Source organism: Trachemys scripta, chromosome 15, assembly GCF_013100865.1.
Source record: "Trachemys scripta elegans isolate TJP31775 chromosome 15, CAS_Tse_1.0, whole genome shotgun sequence".
In the NCBI taxonomy this organism is placed as follows: domain Eukaryota; kingdom Metazoa; phylum Chordata; order Testudines; family Emydidae; genus Trachemys; species Trachemys scripta.
Genome location: NC_048312.1, coordinates 17,687,549 through 17,714,630, shown reverse-complemented (window position 1 = coordinate 17,714,630; position 27,082 = coordinate 17,687,549). Strand labels below are relative to the sequence as shown.

Genomic DNA, 27,082 nt, shown 5'->3' with positions numbered 1-27,082 from the left:
TGGACCGTTGTGCATGCCTCTTGTGCATGCCAGGGTTTCAGAAGGTTAACATGATAAATCTATTCTTGTTTTCTGCCTCCTGCACCTTGTAGGTTACTTCCCCCACGGGTTCAACCACATCATAGGGCCCCTGCCATTGGGCCAGAAGCTTGCTTTCTGCCATGGTACCAACACCATAACCCAATCCCCTGGTTGGAACTGTCGCACTTTTGCCTGGCTATTGTAATGGGTTCACTGGGCCTCCTGTGCCTTCTCCAAATGTTCCCGTACAATAGGGGTAACCCAGGCTATCCGGTCTCGCATCTGCATTACATACTCTATTATATTTCTCCCCTCATTGGGTTTCTCTTCCCAGATCTCTTTGGCGATATCTAGTATGCCACGGGGGTGATGCCCGTATAATAACTCGAAGGGGGAAAACCCAGTTGAGGCCTGAGGTACCTCCTGGATAGCGAACATAAGATAGGGTAATATCTTCCTTATTATAGCCTTGAGGGTTTGGTTAAAGCTTTCTACCAACCCATCAGTCTGCGGATGGTAGACCGAAGTTCTCAGAGTATGTATATGGAGCAGCGTACAGAGGTCCTTCATTAGCTTCGACATAAATGGGGTTCCTTGGTCGGTTAATATCTCCTTCGGTAGCCCCATTCGGGTAAAGATCCCACCAGCTCTTTGGCTTTAGTTTTAGAAGCCGTATTCCGCAGAGGGACAGCTTCTGGGTAGCGAGTAGCATAGTCCAAAACAACAAATATATATTGGTGGCCCTGAGCCGTCTTCTCCAGGGGTCCCACTAGGTCCATGGCTATTCGCTCGAAGGGGACCTCTATGATGGGAAGGGGTACTAAAGGTGCCCTCAAGTGGGGACGGGGACTGTGCAGCTGACACTCCGGGCAGGAGGCACAGTACCTCCGCACTTCTTCATGTATTCCAGGCCAGAAGAACCATCGTAGGACTTGTGCCAGGGTCTTCTCTACCCCCAAATGCCCCCCAAAAAGATGACTATGAGCAAGACTTAATACAGCGTTCTGGTGTTTTTGAGGTACTAGGATCTGTTGTACCTTCTGCCCCTGTACTGGTGCAACCTGGTACAAGAGATCCTTCTTCATTATGAAGTAGGGTCCTGGTCCCTGGGTTTTCCCTTCCATGGGGACCCTCATCTATTTCAGTCACCTCCTTTCTCATGTTGTCATACCTTGGGTCTTCTGCCTGGTCCCGTCCAAAATTTCCTCTCCCGGGGCTAATTTGCCCAAGATCTAGGGGCTCAGTCTCTGTTGCCTGTACTCAGAAGCATTAGGGTGGGGGTCAGACTCAGGTGCTTCTCCCTCCTGCGTGGCCTCCTTTTCAGCTGCGCGGGTCTGCCTCTGACTTTGGGTCAGTATTCGGGTTCCCAAGGCCTTAGCTGCCCTTCTTTCCCTTTTTGTCTTTCTACCCTGTCTGGGAGGGGAGAACAAATCTGGGGATATTTCAGAGAATATTGTGGGGTTGACAATCTGTTGTGGATGCCTCACCAATTTTAGGGTCCCCATCTTTCTCCAATCCCCCTACTGGGAGTAAGTTTCCAAACCCTGGGAAGTCCCTCCCTATGAGCACCGGATATGGGAGTTTAGGACTACACCTGCTGCTACCTCAGTAGTGTTTCCTTGGATCTCGATTTTTACTGGGATGGTGGGGTAGTAACTAACTGTCCCATGGGCACATGTTATCCTCGTACGTTTAGCCTGCAGCAGCTGACTACACTTCACGAGCTTCCCTGAGATAAGCCTGATCACACTCCCCGAATCAACCAGTGCCGTGGTCCCTACCCCATTTAGTTTCACTGGTCTGGTATACATATGTGGGGTTAGTGAGACCCCCACAAGGTGGATTAGGGAGCATGGATCTGCCCAGTTCCCCAGGTTACACTGCATAGGCTCCTCAGCATTGGGACACTGTGCAGCTATGTGTCCCCACTTCCCGGGGGCATAACATCTGTATGGAGTCCTAGGTGTTCCCCAGTCTCATGGTTTGGGAAGTCTAACATCACGATCCTCTTCTCCCTCAGTGCTCTGACTCTTTGTGGCCTCTGATGGGCCTTCAGCCCCTCTCTTTTTCCACCTGGGCCCTCCTGGTGGCCCAGTCACCCGAACTTTAGGGCTTGGTGCTGCTAGTTTAACCCGGGGTGCCTCTTCCTTAACTGGTCGGGTCAGCTCCCTCGCTGTCCTTCGCCTCTCTATCAGGGCGACAACCTAGTCATAGGTGGAGGGTTCGTTCTGGCTTACCCAGGCACGAAGGTCTGGTGGTAGTCCCCTCACGTATCGGTCGATGACCAGAACCGCTAGTATCTCTTCCGGACTCCGGGACTCTGTTTGCAACCACTTTCGTGCGAGATGGATGAGGTCATACAATTGGGTCCGCGGGGTTTTGTTTTCTTGGTACCTCCAACCATGATACTGCTGGGCCCACACTGCTGTCGTTACCCCAGATCTGGCCAGGATCTCTGCTTTCAGCTGGGGGTAGTCTGCCGCAACCTCTTCAGGCAGATTATGGTAGGCCTTCTGGGCCTCCCCACATAGGAATGGGGCAAGGATGCCAGACCACTGATCTCAAGGCCAGGCCTCCCGTAGGGCTGTCCTCTCAAAGGCCAGAAGGTATGCCTCTACATCATCCTCCCGTGTCATTTTCTGCAGCCAATGGCTGGCCCGTATGAGCCGCGTCCCATCATGGCCGTAATTCAGCTCTGTAAGGGACTTTACCTGGTTTACCAGTTCCCGCAACGTAGCTCGTCTTGAGCAGCTTGGTCTATCAGCAGGTGATTAGTCTCTTGCTGCAGCTGCATCACCTCCTGTTGGGCAGCTGCCTGGACATGGGTAGCCTTCTGCTGGGCCGCCGTAACTTGTTTCAGTGCCTGCACTACGTCATCCATTGTGGTGGGAAAAAAAATAAACCCTCTTTTTTTTTTTAATTACCCTCCTTCTTCCACCGTGCTGTGCACCCCAAGATCCTACTCTTGACACCAGTGTGACAAAGTTCCTCCTCTATCTTGGTGGGTCCTGCACTTATTGGCAGATTTTTCTTACCTCAGAGATTCACCATGTGGGTTGGGGAACAGCCCAGAGACCTTCCCGTCTAGAAGAACCCACAGTCCAGGTCAATTGGGAGGTTTGGGGGGAATCCGGGCCCACCCTCTACTCCAAGTTCCAGCCCAGGGCCCTGTGGACTGCAGCTGTCTATAGTGCCTCCTGTAAAAGCTGCATGACAGCTACAACTCCCTGGGCTACTTCCCCATGGCCTCCTCCAAACTCCTTCCTTATTCTCACCACAGGACCTGCCTCCTGGTGTCTGATAACGCTTGTGCTCCTCAGTCCTTCAGCAGCACACACTCTCAGCTCCTTGTGCCTCTTGCTCCCAGCTCCTCACACTCACACCACAAACTGAAGTGAGCTCCTTTTAAAACCCAGGTGCCCTGATTAGCCTGCCTTAATTGATTCTAGCAGCTTCTTCTTAATTGGCTCCAGGTGTCCTAATTAGCCTGCCTGCCTTAACTGGTTCTAGCAGGGTCCTGATTACTCTAGTGCAGCCCCTGCTCTGGTCACTCAGGGAACAGAAAACTACTCATCCAGTGACCAGTATATTTGCCCTCTACCAGACTCCTCTACCCCACTGGTCTGGGTCTGTCACAATATATATATATTTTGGAGGGGTCATGGGAGAGTTGTCATAGCTAATTCTGAAGACCCCCAACATGTTTTAGCCTAAGAAGATAATTTTGTCTTGCCTATCAATTTGCCTACTTCTAGAAATACTGCCTGCCAACCCATTGTACACTGATAGTTTTTAAGGGTGGACCTCTTCTAAAATTAAGTTTTGCAAATTCAACTTTCATTAGACTTTTTTAAGTTTTCAGTGTAATTCCATCTACTGTTCTATTAAGCAATCATTAATCTTTGGAGTATATCCATTTGGTATGAAGTCCTTTGGTGACTCTGCCCTGGTAAGCAGCTAGAACAGAGCTATCTCCAGTTGCCTCCATATAGTGTGAGGAAAGAGTTGTATCTAGGGAGAACTAGCAACTAATCTTTGTAAGAGAAGAAATTAACCAGTATGACAAATTTTCCTTTTCCCTTTTTTTTTCCTTTAATACTCTTAATCCTCTGAGTAGTTGTCACTACTTCTGTGAAGTGCCAAGGAATCTTTAATATTCAAAAGTGAGAAAGACCTCGTTTTATAGCTTATCCAGAAGATATTGCTTTCAGGATCAGTCAGCTATTGGTCCTGTACTGACTCAAAGGGAAGAGTACCACCCACTGAATTATCAAGTTTCATTTCTTGCAACACATACTTTTTCTTTGGAAGTGTTGTATCAGAACATTGACTCTGCCTAGTTTAGTTGATCACCATCTAAAATAATGTGGTAGATTAACATTTTGCATTTCTTACCAGACTGTTCTTTACAATTCTGCATAACAAATGAGGAATATGTACATATGAATAACTAACAACAGTACACTGTTATCATATAGTGCCACTATGTTTAATGACTTCCTCTGCCAAACTTCAGAATTGTTCATAATGCCTGCAGTAGTCCTTGGTAGGACATGGTAGGCATCTTTCATTCCCCTAAAGTCATTTTCTATGCAGCCACACTCTCTAGTCACATGACCTAGTCTAGTGTGTGTTGTCTGTGGAGCAATAACTAGCTTGATATGCTTTTTGCATCAGGATAAAGCCACTTGGTCTGCCTTGAGGGGTGTACATAGAATTGTTTGCTTAACTGCAATTTCCTTTTTTCCTGGGCAAAATTAGTTAACCTGATGCTACAACAGAGGTCATGTGACTTAGGAGTGCATCTCATACCTAATTCTGCATTCAAAGAGCTTCACTTGCAGGTATGTACCTACCCTTTTTTTAAGAGTGAAAACATTTAGAACTGCTTTATAACATACTGACTATGTAGTGCAGTACTTACCAGTTGTATGACATGGCTACAACAAGCAGTTATATTAGACTGTAATAGGCTTACTAAATATATTTAAAAAATCTTATTAGTGACTGAATATTTGTTTTTAATGGACATATCTTAGACCTTCCCAATGCTATGAAACAGGAAGAGAGAGGGAACTGAATGGAGTTACTGTGTGTAGAAATTGGCTCTTGTTGACGTTCTACAAAACACGAAAAAGCTTTGGAAGTATAGAATCATAGAAATGAAGGTCTGGAAGGGACCTTAAGAGGCCATCTAGTCCACCCCCCTGCACTGAGGCAGGACCAAGTACACCCGGACCATCCAGGATAGATGTTTATCTAACCTGCTCTTAAAAACCTACAGTAACGGGTATTCCACAGTCTCCTTTGGAAGTACTCTAACTATAAGTTTGGTTGTCATTGTCTAGGACTATCAGAAAGCAGAGTTGCAATACATTTGCAGTGTAACCTTCAGTAATGTTTAAATAAAAACAGCTTCCCAGCTACAAAGTAAATATCTGACTTCTTAGGCAGGATTTTGAGTACTATCTCATAATTGATGGCACATTTTATCATGAATCTCTGCTCCCGTCTATTCCTGCCACTTGTAATCCATCTTTTCTGAATAAATCAGAAGCTGAGCATGCCAACATGACAATTCTGAACAGGAGGTACTGTAGTTATTTATAATAGCACATGTATGGTACTTAACATCTTGAAAGTGCTGAACAAGCATTATGGACTATATGTTTGCAGTGCACTGATACAATATCCTCCTCCATAGAGTGAGCTTTATATACTGATTAATGCTGGAGATTAGTCATTTACAGTTATAGATTTAGTTCTGCCACTGAAGTATCATTTCTCTCTCCCAGTCCTTGGGCAAGTTACTTAAATTCCCTCTACCTCAGCTTCCCAGTCTGTAAAATTGTTATATATTTGAAATAGAAACATGAAAAAAGATAACACAATGGAGAATAAAATTAATGGTGTTATGCATAATGAAATTACTATCTGTGAGCAAACACACTAATTGCTAAAGTTGTAATTTATCTGCAGCTTCAGTGCTAAAATAAGCTGCTCTTTGAGTGTCCTCTGCATATTCCCACTCATGGAATGTGCTGGAAGGTGCAGCTCTGATGATGGAACGGTCTTGTAGCAATGCTTGTTGGAGTATTGTTGGCCTCTCCCACACTTTACCTCTCAAGTCCTGAATATTCTTAGTATGAGGCTATAAAAGAGCGGTTGGTACCCCAGCTGCCTCAGTTCTTTCCAACAGCAGCAGCAGATGGCCATAAACCTGACTAGATCCATCAGATCTAGATCTTCTCTCTAGGAGAGAGCCATTGACATAGCTTAATATTCTTAGGTGTTAGTTCTGGTGTTAAGGTTAGTTAATCTGTTTCTTATTTGATTCTAAAAGTTTAATTTAATATTTTAGTTCATATCTTTGGTTCCGCTCCCCAGATCCATGGTGGATATGATAGCTAAAAGACCCAATTTCAAGAGGTACGCCTCTTGTCCATCACCCTTCTAATGGTGATGGCTTGTTTAGTAATAAAACAGATGAAACACTAAAGGAAACTAAAGATGCAAGATCATTAGGTGTCTCCCAACCTGCAAGAAGAAGGACCTCAGGATGTGTCTTTGGGTATCATAATAGACCCTTCTGCTTCCTTGTCTCACTTTTCCCAAAGGCATGAGTTTCAACAACAGTAACCACCTCCTTCACAGCCACAAAAGAGGAGAAAGTATTTTAAACACAGAATGAAAGGGAAGGAACTTTCAGCCTAGTCTTCAGGATTGATCGTCAGCCCTCAAGTTTTATGTGAGGTTGGGGAGCTTCAGCTAACCCTCGTCTCCACCTTTCCCACTTTGTCAACGCTTGGCTTTGCAGCACATCAGACAAATAGATTCTGGTGCTAATAAAAGATGGATATGACATTCAATTCAATTGCATACTCCACCTAACTCTCCTTCCCCTCTCACAAGACTTTTTTAAGATTGGAGGTTCACTCCCTTTTGGAAGCAGGAGGAACAGAGAAGATGCCACGGGAATTCAGAAGTCAAAGTTCTTTCTTCCATATCAGAAAATATTTGGACTAAAATGTAGGGCTTTATCGCATATTAGAATCTATAGAAGCACATTTTCTTTATCAGAAAGTTCCAATTCTGCATGTTTACACTAGTATTCATTATACTTTTGCTAACTACCCAAGATTGTTTTCAGCTTGTGAGCTGAAAGATGCATATTTCCATATCTCCTTCAGACCCAGGCACCACAAGCACCTTCATTTTCTGATTGAAGAAGACCATTTCCAGTACAAAGTCTTACCTTTTGACATATTTGCTGCTCCCTGGGTATTTACAACGTTTCTATCCATAGTAGCAGCTCATTTAAGATGCCAGTATATATCCATTTACGCTTATTTAGACAACTGGCTGATCAAAGCCTAATCAGAAGAAGGCCTTTCCAAGGACATAGCTTATACCTGTTCCCTCCTCAAGATGTTAATAGGTTATTTAAAAAAAAAAATTCTGCTGCCTACTCAAAGGATTCACTTTCTAGGATCAGTTCTAGGGTAGGCAGAGCTTTTCTGCCAGAAGATAGATTTCTGAAGCTTCAATGCATTATAGCAGTGTATCACCAGAATCCTACTCTGAAAAAAAATTTTTTTTACAGTTCTCATGGGACTTATGGCTGCAATCACTTATGACAACTTCTTACTCTCAGCTCAGGATGAGAAGTCTTCAACATTAAATTACAGACCAAATGCAGCATTAAATTACAGATCAAACGCAGACAGCATATATACGTGATTGACCATCCCATAAAAGATATTTCTGTTCTTGACATGACATGGTGGACTCAGTGTTGCAACATTCTAAGAGGGGTAGCTTTAAACCCGCCATCTCCATTGGAAAATTGCCTCAGATGCTTCCAACCAGGGATAGCAGCGCATTTCAGCAAATTAACAGCTGTAGCCAGCCATTGGAATTCTCAAGAAAAGATACTGCATATAAATATCTTTGAGTTGAAAGCAATCTATTATGCCCTTAAATCTTTTCTACCTCAGATCCAAAATAAGGCAGTACAGATCTTCATAGACAATATAAGGGCAATATGTTGCATGAACAAACAGGGAGAGATTGACCCTTCCTAGCTGTGCCTGAGACAACAGCCTGGTGGCCAACTGAGCAATCGTGAGGATCCATAGGTCTGGAGCCTGGTCCGCATTGCCACTTGATAGCCCTGGTGAAGTGGTGAACAGTGGTCTGTGCCCCTTGTGTGCTCAAGCACTGCTGGATGTCCTACCCATGGAGACCATAATGAACTGGTCCCTACTGCATTCCCTGATTACATAAGGACAGCCATATTGGGTCAGACCAAAGGTCCATCTAGCCCAGTATCCTGTCTTCTGACAGTGGCCAATATCAGGTGCCCCAGAGAGAATGAACAGAACAGATAATCATCAAGTGATCCACCCCCTGTCATCCACTCCCAGCTTCTGGCAAACAGAGGCTAGGAACACCATCCCTGCCCATCCTGGCTAATAGCCATTGATGGACCTATCCTCCATGAACTTACCTAGTTGTTTTTTGAACCCTCTTATAATCTTGGCCTTCACAACATCCTCTGGCAAGGAGTTCCACAGGTTGACTGTGCATTGTTTGGGGAAAATTACATCCTTTTGTTTGATTTAAACCTTCTGCCTATTCATTTCATTTGGTGATCCCCTAGTTCTTTTGTTACGAGAAGGCATAAATAACACTTCCTTATTTACCTTCTCTGTACCAGTCATGATTCTATAGTCCTCTGTCATATCCCACCTTAGTCATCTCTTTTCCAAGCTGAAAAGTCCCAGTCTTACTAATCTTTCCTCATATGGGAGCTGTTCCATACCCCTAATCATCTTTGTTGCCCTTTTCTGAATCTTTTCCAATTCCAATATATCTCTTTTAAGATGGAGCAACCACATCTGCATGTAGTAATTCAAGATGTGGGAGTACCATGGATTTATATAGATGCAATATGATATTTTCTATCTTATCTATCCCTTTCTTAATGATTCCCAACATTCTGTTTGCTGTTTTGACTGCTGCCATGTAGTTTTGTATCATCTGCAGATTTTGCCCCCTTACTGTTTTACCCCTTTTTCCAGAACATTTATGAATATGTTGATTTAACCCATTCACACTACAGTAGAACCTCAAAGATATGAACACCAGAATTACAGACCGACCGGTCAACTGGACACATGGCAATCAGGCAGCAGCAGAGACAAAAAAAAACCCCAAACCAGCAAGTACTGTACCCGTATTGCATCTTAAAGGTAAGCACATCTGAGCTGCCTGTCCTCACCCCCACCCTCTACTTGCCACAGGTGGGGCAGCCGCTTACAGGTAGGAGGTGTCAAGTATCAGGGGGTAGCCGTGTTAGTCTGTATCTACAAAAACAACAAGGAGTCTGGTGGCACCTTAAAGACTAACAGATTTATTTGGGCATAAGCTTTCGTGAGTAAAAACCTCACTTCTTCGGATGCATAGAGTGAAAGGTAGGAGGTGAAGATGCTGAGGTTCACAGGCATAGCTGTGAACCCCCGAGCAGGAGCAGCACTGGGCCTGTGCTGCTTTCCTGCACTGGGAAGGGGAAAGCTCAGTCCGAATCCGAGAAAGAAACTTCCCCAACCCAGCTGTTGATGCTGCAAGAAAACTGCCAGTGCTGGGACAGGAGCTGCTACTGGAATCTGGCCTGGAGTGTGAGCTGCTGGAGCCAGAGCTTGAGCTCCTGCCTGTATACTGCACTTTGGAGGAGTGGCTCAGTTTTAAAGGGCTACAACCTGCACTGTGCGCCCACTGACACCAGTGTCCCAGGGTGCCTCACTCATTACTCTTGCAGCCAGGGGGCTAGAACCAGCTGCTTGTCCCCACCCCCACTTGCTGGGCAGCCCCAGATGGGTAGGAAGGGAAGATGCTAAGGTTTCAGGACAGCTATTAGCCCCGCTCTGAGCAGTCTGCTCTGAGGAGCATCCCATAATGACTTGTTCAGCTTCCATTCCCGAGGTGTCCGTAACTCTGAGGTTCTACTGTATTAAAAGCCTAGGGAAATTACCTGGAAGCTGTCTGTGCAGTTAGGTAGATCCCCATCTTGCTGCTACAAACAGACCCTGCTGCCCTGTTCCTGATACCTTGCCTTGCTCCTGGTCCCAGTTCATGGTTTCCTAGTTCCCACTCTGCTCCTGACACCTCTCCTGGCCTCTGTTCCACTAACCCTACCTTGGCTGACTAATTGTCAATGAGCTGCATCGGATTGGAGCCCTTGACTTCCACCTGATCCTCTGGCATGACACTAGTATGGGCTGCTGCTTCTGGTCTTGACCCTCTAGACTGAACTCAGACTACATTGAGTCCCCTGCAACTCAGATCCCAGCCTCAACCCACGCCCCATAGCCAGGATCCTGATAGCAGGGATGTAATAGAACTGAATGAATGGTCATTAAAGAAATCAGTGGTAGACAAGTTCTTCACTGTGTGGGGGTATCTGGACATAATCTTGAGAAATCTTGCCTATTAAAAGTGCAGCAAATATTGATTTATTGTAGAAAACAGTCAACTCGAAAGTGCTATGATCTCAAATGGAGTAGGCCTTGTAAAGTGGGCAAATGATATGTTTATAGATCCACCATTTGTACCAGTTCAGTCTATTCTTGAATACTTGCTTCAGTTAAAGCTATTAGAAATGTCTATATCCTCTTTGAAAATCTACGTAGCAGCTATTGCTGCCCACCATGCATTGGTAGATAAGTCAATTCTTTGTGCATGATACAGTAAAGAAATTTATGAAAGGACTTGTCAATATGTATCCACTGATAAAGGGTTCAGTACCTCATAAGATCTCAATTTAGTCCTTTATGGAGCTAATGAAATCTCTCTTTGAGAGTGTTCTTTGTTTCACCTGTCTATTAAAACTGCTTTCATCATAGCCATCATGTGGGCTAGATGAATGACTGACTGAGCTACATGCTTCATGGCTAATCCTTCATTCAGTGTCTTTCACAAATATAAAGTACTGCTTCATCCTAATCCTAGATTCCTCCCCAAAATGGTATCTGACTTCATCTTAATCAAACTATTAATCTGCCAGTATTTTTCCCAAGACCTCATGCTCTTATGGGTGAGTCAAAGCTGCATACTTTGAATGTTAAAGGAGATTTGGCTCACTCACTATCCTAACAAAACCAAGGAATGTTGCAAGTCTCCTAATCTCTTTATTTCATATGCAGACAACTATAAGGGACGCACAGTCACTGCACAGACGCTCTCTAGATGAGTTAGATGGTCCATAGAGGAAAGCTATAAAGTAGCATTTATTCCACAATCTGTAGGAGTTAAGTCATGCTCTGTTATATCAATGGCAACTCCACAGCATGTCTTTAGGTTAGGGCTGTCAGTTAATCACCGTTAACTCACGCGATTAACTCAAAAAAAATGAATGACTATTAATCGCCGTTTTAATCACACAGTTAAACAATAGAATACCAATTGAAATGTATTAAATATTTTTGGATTTTTTCTACATTTTCAAATATATTGATTTCAGTTATAACACAGAATACAAAGTGTACAGTGCTTACTTTATATTATTTTTATTACAAATATTTGCACGGTCAAAATGATAAACAAAAGAAATAGTATTTTTTCAGTTCACTTCATACAAGTACTGTAGTGCAATCTCTTATTGTGAAAGCGCAAATTACAAATGTAGAAATTTTTTTTGTTACATACCTGTACTCAACAAAACAATGCAAAACTTTAGAGCTTACAAGTCCACTCAGTCCTATTTCTTGTTCAGCCAATCGCTAAGACAAACAAGTTTGTTTACATTTATGGGAGATAATGCTGCCTGCTTCTTATTTACAGTGTCTCCTGAAAGTAAGAACAAGCATTCGCATCGCACTTTTGTAGCCGGCATTGCAAGATATTTGCGTGCCATATATGCTAAACATTTGTATGCCCCTTCGTGCTTTGGCCACCATTCCAGAAGACATGCTTCCATGCTGATGATTAATTAAATTTGTGACTGAACTTCTGGGGGGAGAATTGTATGTCTCCTGCTCTGCTTTACCCACATTCTGCCATATATTTCATATTACAGCAGTCTGAGATGATGACCCAGCACATGTTGTCCGTTTTAAGAACACTTTCACTGCAGATTTGACAAAATGCAAAGAAGGTACCAATGTGAGATTTCTAAAGATAACTACATCACTCAACCCAAGGTTTTAGAATCTCAAGTGCCTTCCAAAATCTTGAGAGGGATGAGGTGTGGAGCATGCTTTCAGAAGTCTTAAAAGAGCAACACTCCATTGCGGAAGCTACAGAACCCGAGCCACCATAAAAGAAAATCAGCCTTCTGTTGGTGGCATCTGACCCAGACAATAAAAATGAACATGTGTTGGTCCACAATGCTTTGGATTGTTATTGAGCAAAGCCTGTCATCAGCATGGACGCATGTCCTCTGGAATGGTGGTTAAAGCATGAAGGGACATACGAATATTTAGCACATCTGGCACATAAATATCTTGCGACACCAGCTACAACAGTGCCATGTGAACACCTATTCTTACTTTCAGGTGACATTGTAAACTAGAAGTAAGAGGCATTCTCTATCTCCTGTAAATGCAAACAAACTTGTTTGTCTGAGCGATTGGCTGAACAAGAAGTAGGACTGAGTGAATTTGTAGGCTCTAAAGTTTTACATTGTTTTATTTTGAATTCAGTTATTTTTGTACATAATTCTACATTTATAAGTTCAACTTTCATTATAAAGAGATTGCACTATAGTACTTGTATTAGGTGAACTGAAAAATACTTCTTCTATTTTTACAGTTCAAATATTTGTAATAAAAAATAAATATAAAGTGAGCACTATACACTTTGTATTCTGTTATTGAAATCACTATATTTGAAAATGTAGAAAACATCCAAAAATATGTAAATAAATGGTATTCTATTATTGTTTAACAGCATGATTAATCACAATTTTTTTAATCGCTTGACAGACCTACTTTAGACATTTTTCTATTTTAGAAGTCTGTAGAGCTGCTACTTGGAGCTCTATATGTACATTTACAAAACATTACTCCCTAGACCTAGTGTCCAAATCGAGCCCTCAGTTTGCTAAAGCAATAATTCAAACCTTACTCAGGACTCTGAGCTCTCTCTTCTTTACATAAGGTACTGCTTATCAAACTATCCCATGAGTGGCAGTAAACAAAAGGAAGAAGAAATGAAGGGTACTTACCCATAATCAGAATTTGTCAAGATGGACTCTGCACATTCATGCTCCCACCCCCATCTTCCCTTCTTCCTCATAGTCCTAATGAAATCCTAGGCCTGAGAAAAAAGTGGAAGGAACAGAAGCAACCAGGAGTGCCACACACCCCTTTTATAACCTTGCCATCACAATTTTCAGGGAGAGGGGAGCGTAGGGAGGGGCACACGAGTGCTCCCATAGGCATTGCTGTGAGAAAATTTCACTGCTGGCACATCCAATGAGTGGGAATATGCAGAGTCCTTTTCAATGAACTCCAGTTGTAGGTAAGTAAACTTCATTTTCTGGAACTCTGCTTTCAAAATGTATCAAAGTACTTTGATGGGGCTTACAGTTTTGCAGCAGAATATTTCTTAAATATATGGTAGTTTGAGTCTATTACTTTTGGGAAATAAATCAATTGTAAGATGGTTCCTGTTTTAAGGGACTCTGGAACTCCCATCCTTTGGTTATTAAAAACTAGTCAAACATCAAGAATCAAGTAACAATCTACAAGTTATGTCTGTGGTACAGCACTTGCCACATAGGTAGCTCATAATGTTGCGATGTCTTGATCTCAAGAAAGCTGCTACATCATCTGTTAGGCCCCCAGACCTTTTTGGAACACTCCTCTCCATGGTATGTAATGGCTTGAGTTTGCTAACCTTCATTGTGTGCCCCAAGGCCCATCCTCTCTCCCTCTGTGGCGAGGAGTAGTGAGTTTTGTGATGCTGGCTAGTGGGAGGAACATATCTTTGCTATTTGTGTTCCGGGACAAAATGAGTCTTTTTATTCCTTGTATGTAGTGTATGTTTTTAAAAGGAGTTGCTTTGGTGCTCCTTTTGATTGACAGTATACATCTAAATAAATAAATAAATGGCAAAAAGTTGCTAAGAATAAGAGGATTTTTGTTTTGTAAGCAAATTTTTGTTACCAAAGTCACCTTATATTATAAAACAGTATTTTTAAAATCTAATTTCGTTTCAATATTTTGTGATGATTAGTTTTACATCTACTTCAGTTTGGATTGTTTTCTGACATGGCTTCTCAACCTTGCCTCTCTAATGTGCTCTGTAATCTGTCCTTGCAAGCATGGGAGCCAGGTATAAACAGGCCTCCTGCCTACTGTCCATAGTGTTTCAAAGTGGCAGATTTCTCCTTTCATATTGCTAGGTGGCCACAATTGCATCCCAAATCACTGGCCATTCCTGGTCAAAATGGTATAATTCACTTTTACCTTTTCCTTTGACTGATGCCCTAGTTTGCTAACTGTATTTTAACGGGGTGTATGAGACATTATTATTTCAAAGCTGATACTAGTATCGATGCCTTGTTTCCTTCAGACTGTGTAAGAACATACATATACTACGTTGACTTAGTTATTGGCTTCTTCTCTTTCACAGTATATAGAGGTGACAACTTTAGATTGAGTGCATAACAATTTGTATGGGAAAAGTCTCATAAAGTTACTGCACATAATTTAGATCTTTCATGACAAACTCTCTGTCTTAAGCTTTAATGATACAGGAAATGCTATGAGTTATTAGGGTTGGGGAAGGGGCCAGGAGACATTGTGTGAATGATGCCTATAATTCAAATGGTTTTAGGTAATAAAAAGTAAAAAATCTGTACTGCAAATTTCTGTGAAAAGATCCTGTGTAATGGGAAGTCCTTTCAGTGGTGTTATACGTGAATGTAGTCTTTCAAAGAAAATGTTTACAGTGGGATTTTTCAAAAGCACTCTGACCTAATTCCGCTCTCACTGAGTTCAGTGGGAGTTTTACCATTGATTCAGTCAGAGCAAAGTTAAGTCAGTGCTGAGTATTCTTAAAAATCCCTCCCTTAATCGACAAACAAATTGCACTGTCTCCTCTTCAAATTATGATTCATTTTCTTTTGAAGTAATATATGTAAGGGAAAATGAGGATAATTTAACAAAAATATCCAACTTGCTTCAATAACTAACGAAATTTCTATTATTACAATATTTATTCCTATCCATATTTCTCAAGATGACCCATAATACCTGATAACATAATTGATTTAGCAATTTTAAAAAGTGGAGAAACACATTTCCATCTGAGCATTTTGAACACTTTCATTGTACACTTAATGGTGGGTTGCCATAAAGCAGTTTTCAAGGAATAATAAAAAGTACTCAAGTTTTCAGGTAAAACCTTTGATGAGAATGCTTTTTTTGTTGTTGTTGTGGGGGGGGGGGGGAAGAGGGGAAGATGATTGTAGCCATACCATCTTGGGCTGTAATCTTGTGAACTACATAGTGTTGGATCTATTCTATTCAAGTTTTTATAGTGCATTAGCGCCATGGTATCTGAGCACTATCCCAAAGTGCAGTAAGTGATCTGAATAGCATCTGTCCTGTGGTTCTTTCCTTCTTTTTCTCTTTTCCTGCTTGGGGGGATAGGGATAGGAATTGTATATGGAATATTGTTGAAGTTAGTGGGTGGGGGTGGATTTGGTATGTATGATGTGCTATGGGCTTATATGAGCAAAGGCAAGGTCAAAGAATTATTTCCTGCATTTGAAATAGAAAGTGGTGAGATGAGTTGTGTTTTCTTGGGAGGTCTAGCCAAAAAACAACCAGAGTACCCAGAAAGTTGTGCTGGTGATACAGAATGAGTGTGCTGAACAGATGCCCAACAGTAGTATCAGAGGGATGTGTGCACTGTACTTTTGGAAGTACTGTTTTTTATGAGATTTAAAATCAAGATCCTGAGTACGATAGTCATTGTGGCCCTTTTCCCAAGAAAATGGAATTTGGTCAGGACATTGGGGATAATAACATCCAACCTGGATAATTACAGTCTCAATTCTAAATTCCCTCTATACTTTCATTTGGATATGATAGTCTTCAGTTCCTTATCTAAACAAAGCAATAGTATTGCTGTAGCTGTTAAACTCTGTCTCATTCTTTGACCAGTGTGGCTGCATTTCAGTAGTAGGTGACCTGACCATAAAGCTATATCTAATACATATTACATCCAAAAACCTGTTAAATTTTCATGCCTCTTAGTGTGTCTACAGTCTTTGTAGGGCTTTATACTGTTTCTCAAATAATACAATGTTGCATACGTTTTTTTCCCTACAAATAGATATACAAATGTACAGTGTAGTCTACTACTTTATATATCAAAAGGAAGCAATGAAGGATATGTGTGTGTGTGTGTGTATATATATGTAAGGTACTTTACAAGACTGTAGAAAAAACTGCAATATTTCATGATGATGATTGAGAAATGGCATGTAACTGCATAACGAAAAACTGAATTGTAATGCATACGCATAAGGGGACAAAGTTAAGTAGGGTGACCAGATGGGATGAAGAAAATATCGGGACACGTTGAGCGGGGGAGGGGATGGGGGAGTCCTGCCGGCAGAGCAAAAAAAAAGGAGAGTCCCGCCGACAGAGGGGAAAAAAAGCAGTGTGAAATATCAGGACAAATGCCAAAATATCAGGACGTCTGGTCAACCCTAAAGTTAAGGGTTGTGCATGCAACCTTAATTCTAATAATTTTAGACTTTTGAGTGCTTAACCATTCAATCTAACATAGTTTTTATGAAGGAATTTCCTCTGTGACAGGCATGTTTGGGGAATAACATGGAAATTAGCCTGATAAATTTCTCTAGGGCAGACAAGAGTTAAGTGGCAGAATACTGCTATCTTGTTTCTTTTCTGTATCAGTGTCTGAGCTCAGCCTCTGACAGTCCCTACTCCGGAATGATTGGGGAACGAAACATACTTCTGCTGGGCTTTTCTACCCTCTGTTTAAGGGTCATATTCTAAACTTTTGATGGGAAACTCCCATTGACATCAGTGAGACATTTCCTTTGGGTCAAGTGTAACATATGGCCCTAACATAGGCCAGACTATGGACTCTAACAAAAATTGTACCTTGGCCCACTCCATAGAACTTGGTTCTTGGTTAAATGCATTTTTATGGACAGTTAAGGGGATTGCTAGCCAATACATTATGCAACCCTTTCAATTTAAAAAAAAACAGTAAGATGGAAAATGTGAAGTTTGGAGAAAAAATTGTGTTTTCAAATTGAGGACTTTATGGTATAGCTTTTTTATTTGTTTCCTTGTTCTTTGCTGGTACAAAATCTTCCATTATTTTCATACTACATACAGATGTGGTTAAAAGTTGTCATGTGCAATAAAAGTAATTTCTGTATAAACCTTAATTTCTTTAAAGGCAACACTATATTATTTTAAATGATTTATAACACATCACTTCTGAAACTGTTGTATTTTAAAGATTATATTTTTCTCTTTATTACAGTCTTTTCAGGGAAGCCAAGGAAGAGCCTACCTCTTTAATTCTGTGTAAGTAGGACTACAATTACATACTTTCTATGCAGTATCATCTTTTGGTATGTTCCTCAAATGGGCAAAATACTCAACATTAGTAACCGTCACACTTTCATCTGCTCTTTCAAATTCTTTTCTTAATGGACTATAGCCTTATACTGGCAATCCCTGTTGATAAGTGTGACTGGGATAACTGGCCTTTCTCAGGAGAATGTTACTATTGTGCAACTTGTAGTCAGTCTTCCTTACAGTTATTTAGGAAATCCTATCATTAGTCACATTTAACTCTTAATTAGAAATAAAACTTTCAACTGCATCTGATTCTAACTGAATTGAGGCAAGTGACACTAAACTGTTTTATTCCAGAAAACTAGGTAAGGTTTGAAATTCAAGTAAATTACATTGCTATAACTTTACTCCGGACATCATTACTATAGTCCAAAGCAAAGCCGTTATTTTTTCAAGTTAACCTTTAGAATGTTTGAATATTGGCCTTGAAAATTGCAGATTTGTCAGAAGCAAAAAGCCAGACATATCTCAAGAGGGTTCAATGTTTGCTGTAGCCCCTTAACACTGCAGTCCTACATACATACTTGTTACCTTGCTTTTATAGATCATGAACTAATTTAGATTTTGTAATATGCTGTCATTGGATTGCATCTCTATTTTTAACTAGCTGAATTGCTCAAAGCAATTCCTAAGTAGAATGCAAGTCAGATGTGTCTGTTTTATTTTTATAGACCAGGTAATTACGGTGAAGATTGAAAGATGTGACTCTACCTTTTACAGATATCTTTATTCTTTTATCTGTAGTTGCTTCATGTAGAATTGAGATGCTAAGCATAGTCAAGAGTACTACAGATCTAGGTAGTATAACAGGTTTAACAAAGTGTTGCTTGATTTTCTTAGAACGACTATTTGACTAGTATTTTAGGCATATGTTTTTGATTGGGAAAGTTTCGTTTTGGAGCGGTACTCCATAGCTAGATGTGCAAGAGGCATTCCATTGGTTTTTAATATTCACTGTCTGTGATTATTGTATTTTAACCTATGGTCTATAGCATAGAAATATTGCTAAAGCCTTTCCTACATTATTGTAATTGCATTGTTACAAATGCCTAGTGTAGAAAAGGAAAGCTGTAATTGGCACTGGTGGCGCTTACCCCTGATTGAAAGCAGCTAATTCCCAGCATGGGCAAGGCCTAAGATATAAGCCATCTATCACTTATTAATATATTGTTTTAAGTACTGTTAAATGTGGTTTATTTATCGTGCTTTGTTTTATGTTACTTGATGACACGAGTGATGTCAAGTGATAGTTAACTCATGCTAGAAATGACACCATTTCACAGTAGACAATGAAAAACAAAATGATTACACTTTTTTCTTCTTGCCTCTTTAAGTATAACCCTAGAACTTAATTTCACAAATATTTGACTAAAAATAGTGGCATATATATCTTGGAGACGTGGTCTCAGATTTTGCTTGAATTATTTCATCTCCAGGAGAAAAGTAGGATGTTGTCAAACAAAAAGCAAGATCTGTCTTGCGGTTTAAGATACTACTATTTCTGTTCTTTGTTACAGGGTAAATGTGGGCTGTGGTCCAGCAGAGGAGAGAGTTCTTTTGACAGGTTTACATGCTGTAGCAGATATCTATTGTGAAAACTGTAAAACCACTCTTGGATGGAAATATGTAAGTAATGTATATAATAATTTCTTTCTTGATCAAACATTCATATAGGTAACAGTCCACAGAAGTTGTCTTTAATCTACTGAGGCACCATTCGTTATTGTTATAATGAGTGACTCTTAATCCATTGCATCCACATCCAGCAGGAAAAAAAAATATTGCATGTATAACTAGCGTGTGCAATAGAAGCAAAACTATTATTACTTGAATGTTATAGCAGGTTCAGCGTCTCACATTTTGAGAATAATAAAGCCAATGTAAGATGTAGGCCCCATTATAGTAGTCTGGGGATTTTTTCTATAGTGCCTATTACCTTGGAATTTAAGTGCCACACACATTTTGGTATTAAAACTTTGGATGTCAGGTTTTCAGATTTCTTTATTTTCTTCTTTAATTATCTGTCATTTTAAGAAAACACAGTGATGTAGTCAAAGCATGAACTATGTTGTTAAATGGCGAGTATATTGTACACTATGCTACAAATAATCACAATAATTAACTCAATTTTGTGGCTGAAAAGTAATCCAGACTGCTAACATGCTACAGTTTTCACACTGTGAAAATGTTAAATTCTTCTTTGAGGTGACCTTTGCATATTTCCACGTGTAGAATGTACTCGATTCAGCTGATTTTCAGAATCTTCTGGAAAACAGCTGCATGTGTTCCCTCTCATAGTAATAATAAACATCCAGAGCTGAGGTTGTGAAAGGACTGTTTTCTTTGTCCAGTCATGGAATGAAGGAAACCGAACAGCTACATTAGAAGGTTCCATTTCCATATACTAACTTTGGTTTCTGCATGCCTTCTCTTACCATGCAAGACTGGTTTGGAACTCAGAACCTATGATATTCTGATAAACACACTCCACACTCTTTCAAGTAATGAAAAACAACACCTGTCCAAAATTTTAAGTTGTTGCTAGGAAATCACCTACAATTAAGCTGTGGCTTAAAAAAAATTCAAAAAATGGCAAAAATCACAATCTGAATCCAGCAATCCCAGGGTTAGTTTGAGGAAAGATTGGCCTTAGCAGACCTGTAGTTGACAATATGTAAAAGAACAGACACACACAATCTTGGTTCTGAAATAAAGTACCAACGTGATGATCCTGGCATTACAGAGAAATGACAGTCATGTTAAATGTCTAATGTACCTTGAGAGCTGCTCAAGATATTATACTGATGGGGATCATCGTAATATCTAGGTAAATAGATATATGTATGTACTATAAATGTTGAATTATAGTTTTATACATAGGCATGTGCAATTTTATATTAACATTTTAGTGTGGATTTTATATAAAGGACACCATATGTGCTAAAAATTAGATGTTTCAATAAGGAAAGAGAAAACATCCATACAAATAAAATATCCCAGAAAGCCTTAATAAATGTTACAAATGTTAATTATCTATTCATTTTTCTTTGTATGTCAAAATTGGTAATGAAATAATGTGAAAAATTAACTCTCAGTATTTTAAATATTTTTATTTTCTTGTTTCTAGGAACATGCTTTTGAGAGCAGTCAGAAATACAAAGAAGGAAAATTTATCATTGAACTTGCCCATATGATCAAAGACAATGGCTGGGAGTAAATTAAAAGCATTTTTTCACTCTGTTTGGACAATATTCTGTGGAACATGCTTTATAAAGACTAATGCAAATGAAAGGAGGATTTTGGCTGAGGTAGCTTTGAGAATATCACTGAACTTCGCAACCTCACAAATGAGTAGTGTAGTTTATGTGGCTCTTTCAGGCCATGTTTGCCTTTTTCTCCTTGTGTAAGTTCCCTCTTTTGTATATGTATTCTTGTGTGAACAGTTGTTTTGGAACATTTTGGATGACCTTTTTCTAAACGCTCAAGTTCTAGAGAAACAGTTCACTAACTGCAAATGAATTTTACTGGTTAGCATTTTTATTTGACCTATGCCTTTAATGCTACCTTTTGCTGTGCATGCTTCTTGCCTAAACACCTACACCAAATCTAGCAGAAGACTGATATGAGTAGTCCTGAAGAATGTATGGGCTGGAGGTGTCTTTTTATATGTAGCAATTTCTGATATCTCTGGCAGTGAAAGGGATGCAGTATTTAGAGTATTCATTAATTGCTTTTTAAAATTTGGGAGTACCATAATCGGTGTACATCTTGCAGGCAAGTAAGTTAAAGGAACAGTGCTCATTTAGAAATCTTTTGGTTGCACTGACTCATATTAGTAGATCTTAAGTTTTCCAAAAAAATACATTAATGATTCAGTATTTTTAGTGCAACTAATTTTCAAGAATACTAAGGCAGTGATACTGTAGAATATATTTAATCAACATAATTGCATTCCTTATCCAGCAAACTTGTGTCTTGAAGGGAGAAGTTGATAAAATTATAGCCTGCAAGATCAAAGGGCACAAAAATATATGCATCTTGTATTTATAAAAAATTAGTCAGTGTAAACAAGTTTTTGGTACTGTGCCTTTTAACAGTAACAGGGACTTGTGCCTCAGTGAAGTTTTATGGCTGGTTCCATGTAGCTGTGTGGTCTAATGCACTGGACAAAGAGGTTGTTCTAAAGAAAATTCATTGAAGTATTCTGCTTTTGCTACACTTCAACAAAAATATAGTTATTTTTGTGTGACAACAGGCCAGAGCTTATAAGATGGAAGTTAGTAACTGTACCTGCAGAAGAGTGGGGGTTGGTGGATAGGCAGGAAAGTGTGAAGTTGACTTCATTTCTTCATAAAATAGAATAGCAAGATAATTTTTAAAATAAAAAGGGGTTTGTTGGTTTGCTGGATAAATCATCCCCAAAGACATTTTCATAATAAAATTTATATAAAGCTCACATTCTTTCTGTTTTTTTGCTTTTTTCCAGCTGCTTCATAACTGGAGTGACTTAGTAAGAAAGCCTTCTGTGGATGTGTATCCACAAAATTTACTATTGGGTTTTGTGCATGCACTTTCCAGAGAGGTTTTAAAAAAATTAATCTTGTGTCTTGTATTAGTTGCTATCTTTGTTATCAAATGAAAAGTATTTATGGAGGATCTTTTGTACTTAGCTCCCTTAATGCTTGAGGACAAAGTGGTTGGCAACCTCTTTTACGTTAACACTACGTAAGTACTATGATGGAATGAACAATACGAAAGCCTTACAATAGAATAGAAGTTAGTGTCCTTTTAATAACTATTTTAATATGGCATTTGTGAAGATTGCAATGTGTGCCATTGCTGCTGCTGTTACATTTTGGATAAATCTCTGACAGGTTTTCAAAACTCTACTGCACTTTATTACCAGACATCATTCATTTACAAACATGCCAATGACTAGGAGCAATACAGAAGCTCTACATCAGGAGCTGTGATAATTAATCTACAGAACTTAAATTTTAAAAAGTAGAAATAGTAAAAACCTTTGGGTTTAAGTCAAAAGAACTGGTCTAGTACAACTGGGTCCAATATGGATTTTGTGGGGTGCCTTATACTGCTCCTCCATAATCAAGAATTAGATTGAACCCAGGAGTCCCCTTTATCTGAATGTCATTGGCACAAGATGGTCATCTGGTGCTGCCATCTGTTCAGTCTGAAAGAACCTGGAATTCTGTTTTGTTTGGGCTATTTTTCAATTTTCCTCTAATATAATGTCCATTGCCAACAATGAAAGCACCGAAACAGCTATCAACAAGGAGTTTGTGTTGGTTTCAAAGCCTAAATGTAAAACCCATGAAGATGTCTATAGGAAATTTATATTTTCTTTGTCTGGCTACAGACTCAAGAAGAATTACACTGAGTTGAAGAAAAAAACACCATGATCCTTCACTATAAAAATGAGAGTACAAATTTAAGGTTAATTTTTTTCTTTTTATGAGAGAGAACAATCTCAAGTAATATTTTAAATAGTGGATTTGGATGTTTCCTATTAATGAGCTTTTTTTTTTTTTTTTTTTAACTAGAAAAGATATTCTTATTTAGATGCTCAACCTCTTTTTTCAGTGCATTATTTATTTCTATTTCAAACTGGACATTTTCACCAAAACCTTAATTACCCTTGATGCCAAAGGTTGGGATTTCATTAAGTGCTTAGCACCTAAAACTTCAACTACTGGCATAAGGAATTAATGTGAGTTATGTATAATGTTATGGCTTTTAAGAGAACCAAATAAAGCAATATTCTTGTTAGCCTTTTGAGGGGGGGGTAAGAGGGAGTAGAGAAGGAGCTATAACTAATACAAAATTCCTACTCCACACTACTATGTAATAATTCTTTATGCTTGCTATGATATCTGGGAGTATGTGAACCTGTTTTTCTTATTGCTTGACTTGAGCAGTGATTCTTTGAAACAGTTCTCCCATTGTAAAGATGTGGAGAGTTACGCCTAATGGTTTTGGTGAAAGTTGGTTCCACATATTAGTGGCTACTGGTTGATGTGAAGAGGTCAGTCTGGTCACTGAACCTTCCAGCAGTACATTAAAAAGAAAAACTTACTTGAAGAGAATTCTACAAAGCATTTTCCCTCTAACTTTTTTTTTTTTTTTTTGTAATATATTAAGATTATATTTAAAGGTTTTGTGTGTTCATTCTGGGCAAGTTTACTTCCTCTCCCACTTGAGCACTTTTGTTACTTGTACTGGTTATTTTTATTGTTGATCTTAACATTTATTTTGTATTTTTTTTATAAACTGTAACAAAAAGCTTTTGTGAACTCTTGTTTCACGCTAGCTCTTTCTTGGACCAAATGAACCAACTACGAGCTGGCTTCTTGGAAAGAATGTTCATTGGGATACATAAGAATATGCTAGCGAAAAATATACATGTATTGAAAGGATTTTCTTTTGAACCCATAAAAGCTATGGCTGTCCTAAAATAATTAAGCATCATAATTTGACATGATTTTGGAATCTGGTGCCACATTCTTCATTGTCTAGGCCCTAAATAGTGGCTGTAACACTGGTGTTACAATATTGAGAGTCTGCTTCAAATGCCAATATTCTTTCCTTGGTTTATAACTATGGACATCTTTTTAACCAATGAAAGGCAATACTGTCATTTACACAATGTTAAGTTGCAAAATTTCCTGTAAACTGTCTGACAGAATTAGGGAGGGCTTGGTGATACATCAGCCTTACCACTTTTGCTGTTTTGGATTTTATTTCTTTCTTTCACTGTGTTGCCATTTTAATATACAGTATTTTATTACCCTCTTAACCATCCATAACCTCTTCTGACTAGTTTCTGCCTGTTGCTAAAAGGGGTTGGAATATGTGAACTTTTAAATTATCTATAAACTATATAGTGATGTAGGTTGAATTGTAACAGAGTACAAATAAAGTCCTGATGCCCTACTGCAAACTAAATATTTGGCAAGTTTAAAAATAATCAGCAGCCTCTCTGTAACTGGCTTAATTTTCATGCATCTAATCTTATAGCAGCTTGTGGAAGACTTGACTTGAAATTTATTTGATTTCAAGTGAACGATACCTCAAAGTAACAAACAGAAGCAATTAACCCTTTGATTATGGAAATAGTAATACATCCATATTGCTCCCTAATGTAAACTACATTTGTGCTAACGTAGGGTGCTCGGTACCATTTCCAATGGACTTGAAAATTTTCCTTTATATATTGCTCTCTCAGATTTTTTTTCAGATATGAGGATCATATAGTCAAATTGCAAGACCTGTTTCTAGATTGAGATACCAGAGCGCCACGAAGAGAGACAAATTTTAACATCCCAGTTGTATGATAATGGGACAAGAGTGGAAGGAAGCCATCAAATTATTGTTAAACTTGTAGGATATTGTATTGTACTTCATTTAGCACTCGTGTAAGTCAATCAGCAGTATCTATTGTAAAGGAACAGGAATTTCAGAGGTAATTTTGAAAAGGACGGTTACAAATCATTTAAGGCCTAAAGCATGAGTCATAAATGGCAACTGAGTTGTGCCTCATATTGTTTCTTAAACACTTTAAAATGCTTTCTTTTACAGATGACATGGCTGCTTTGCTGTTTTGTCCTAGCAATACTGTATATCATTTGTTGTTTCACTATATTGTATCTGAGGTATCACAATAAAAGTTTCAATGGTTTTGTTGAATTACTTTTTAACTTTGTGCCATTTGTGGTCATGGGAATCATGGTACACTATGTGAATACATATTTGAGTTATAATGTCAAGCTAAACATTTGCTTTTTCTTCATAAAAATGTATTTTCTAAAGATAAGAAGTTAGGATATGTCCCTGGTCAGTGGGACTCAAACCTCTTGCTCACAACTTTGGAGAATGCTTAATGGCACTTTCAGAACCTAAAAGCATAACAAACTTATTTTCAAAAGATTCTGCAGAGGAATTGCCTTCTTTTTGAAGGAAGATAATTTGGGGATCTAAACAGATTGGATGATGCCTCTTTATTTTATTTAGTAAACTTGGCCAGCCTGACACAGCAGGCATGAATTTCAGGGAAGCACAATAAACGCAGACACTTTCTTTTGTATTTCTTCTTTGGTCAGGAGGAGCTTTTGTGATTCCTCTTTAATCAGAAAAGTTTTTAAATAGTAAACATTAATTTAGATGGCAGCTGAAAACACCTTTGAAGGAGTTCACTCCAATGATTAAGTGCAGAGATATTTGGAGTCAATTTTTAATATATACATTACACAAAGTCTCAACTTTTAGTCAGTAACAGGTATGATGGAGTTCTGTGAAATGCAACTCAGGCGTCTCCATTTGAGGACTTATGCCATCATAGACTTTGCAGAAAGTATAAATCTAAGCTAGCATGTATGTACAAGGACCTTGGAAAGTATGCTGCGTCTCCTAGTAATGAAGGACTCTGCAGCATTAATGCCATTAACTGCTAATCTCATTCCCTAGACCTCCATAGGTGCTGCTAGGACACCCTCCACCATCTCTCCTGGGGTGCCTGAGATGGTTGATGATTACTTTTTCAGGAGTTCCAGCAGAAAATTTGTTTGAGCAAAGAGAAAGTTTTGACCATACAACTGGAGAGGAAAATATTGTGATTAAAGGAATTCATTTTGAACTCAGGTGGTCTGGGTTCAGCTCCTGCCCTATCCATAGGCTGCCTTTGTAATTTGGGTAAGTCACTCTTTCAGTATCTCAGTTTCTCTTCTATAAAATGAGACCTCATGGTGTGCTGTCAGCATAAATTCAATTAACATATCTAAGGCACTCCTATGCTATGGTAATGGGGCTATACCAGTGCCTAGATAGTTCCTGGCTTCTCTTTTGAGAATATGCCCTGGCAGTATCTGAGCTTCTTAGGGATTTATAGGAGTTTGACCCCAAACATCATTCAGAGTCTCCCATCAGTCATCGCTTATGGGTTCTATGGGAGAAGTATTCAGAGGTTATTTTAATAGTTGATTAGAATGCCATGTTTGGATGTGAAGATGTAGATTATAATCTGACACTCATCAAACCCCTATCTCTCCTAATAGAACTCCCATCAAATCAAGCATCCTTCACAGGAAAATCTTAAGAGATTAAATAGGACCTGCAGCATGGTCTGGGGGTCAGCTGATGTTTAGGTTTTGGCAAACTGTTAAGGAAAATAAATTAATTATCTGAGGATGCCAACAGAAAGTGTCCAGCTTCTTATCCCCTCTTAATTAAACTGACCCCGCCTAGTTAGAAACTGTCAAGCCTGAAACAAGACAGGGGAGTTGGAGGGTGAATCCTAGGAGCTGCATAGGACAAAACAAGCAGGAAGGCCTGAATGAGTGGAACACGGCAGGAAGTCTCCTTGCAGGAGGACTGTGGGAATGGGAGCCCAGAACAAGAGGTCCTTCCCAAAG

The 27,082-nt window shown here is 39.5% G+C and overlaps 1 protein-coding gene across 6 annotated transcripts in view; it reads left to right on the top strand.

The window, feature by feature from the left end:
• The window catches only part of YPEL1 (yippee like 1), a 49,105-nt gene extending 23,744 nt beyond the window's left edge, over window positions 1-25,361 (top strand). For 3 of the 6 annotated variants that reach the window (XM_034790683.1, XM_034790684.1, XM_034790685.1), the window contains exons 2-5: window positions 4,783-4,865; window positions 17,560-17,603; window positions 19,175-19,283; window positions 20,785-25,361. In XM_034790683.1, the coding sequence (XP_034646574.1) occupies window positions 4,783-4,865; window positions 17,560-17,603; window positions 19,175-19,283; window positions 20,785-20,874 (326 nt within the window). In that variant the 3' untranslated portion in view covers window positions 20,875-25,361. The remainder of the gene's footprint in view (window positions 1-4,782; window positions 4,866-17,559; window positions 17,604-19,174; window positions 19,284-20,784) is intronic. The other 3 variants (XM_034790679.1, XM_034790680.1, XM_034790682.1) reach the window with 1 other exon arrangement.
• The last annotated feature ends 1,721 nt before the right edge of the window (window positions 25,362-27,082 follow it).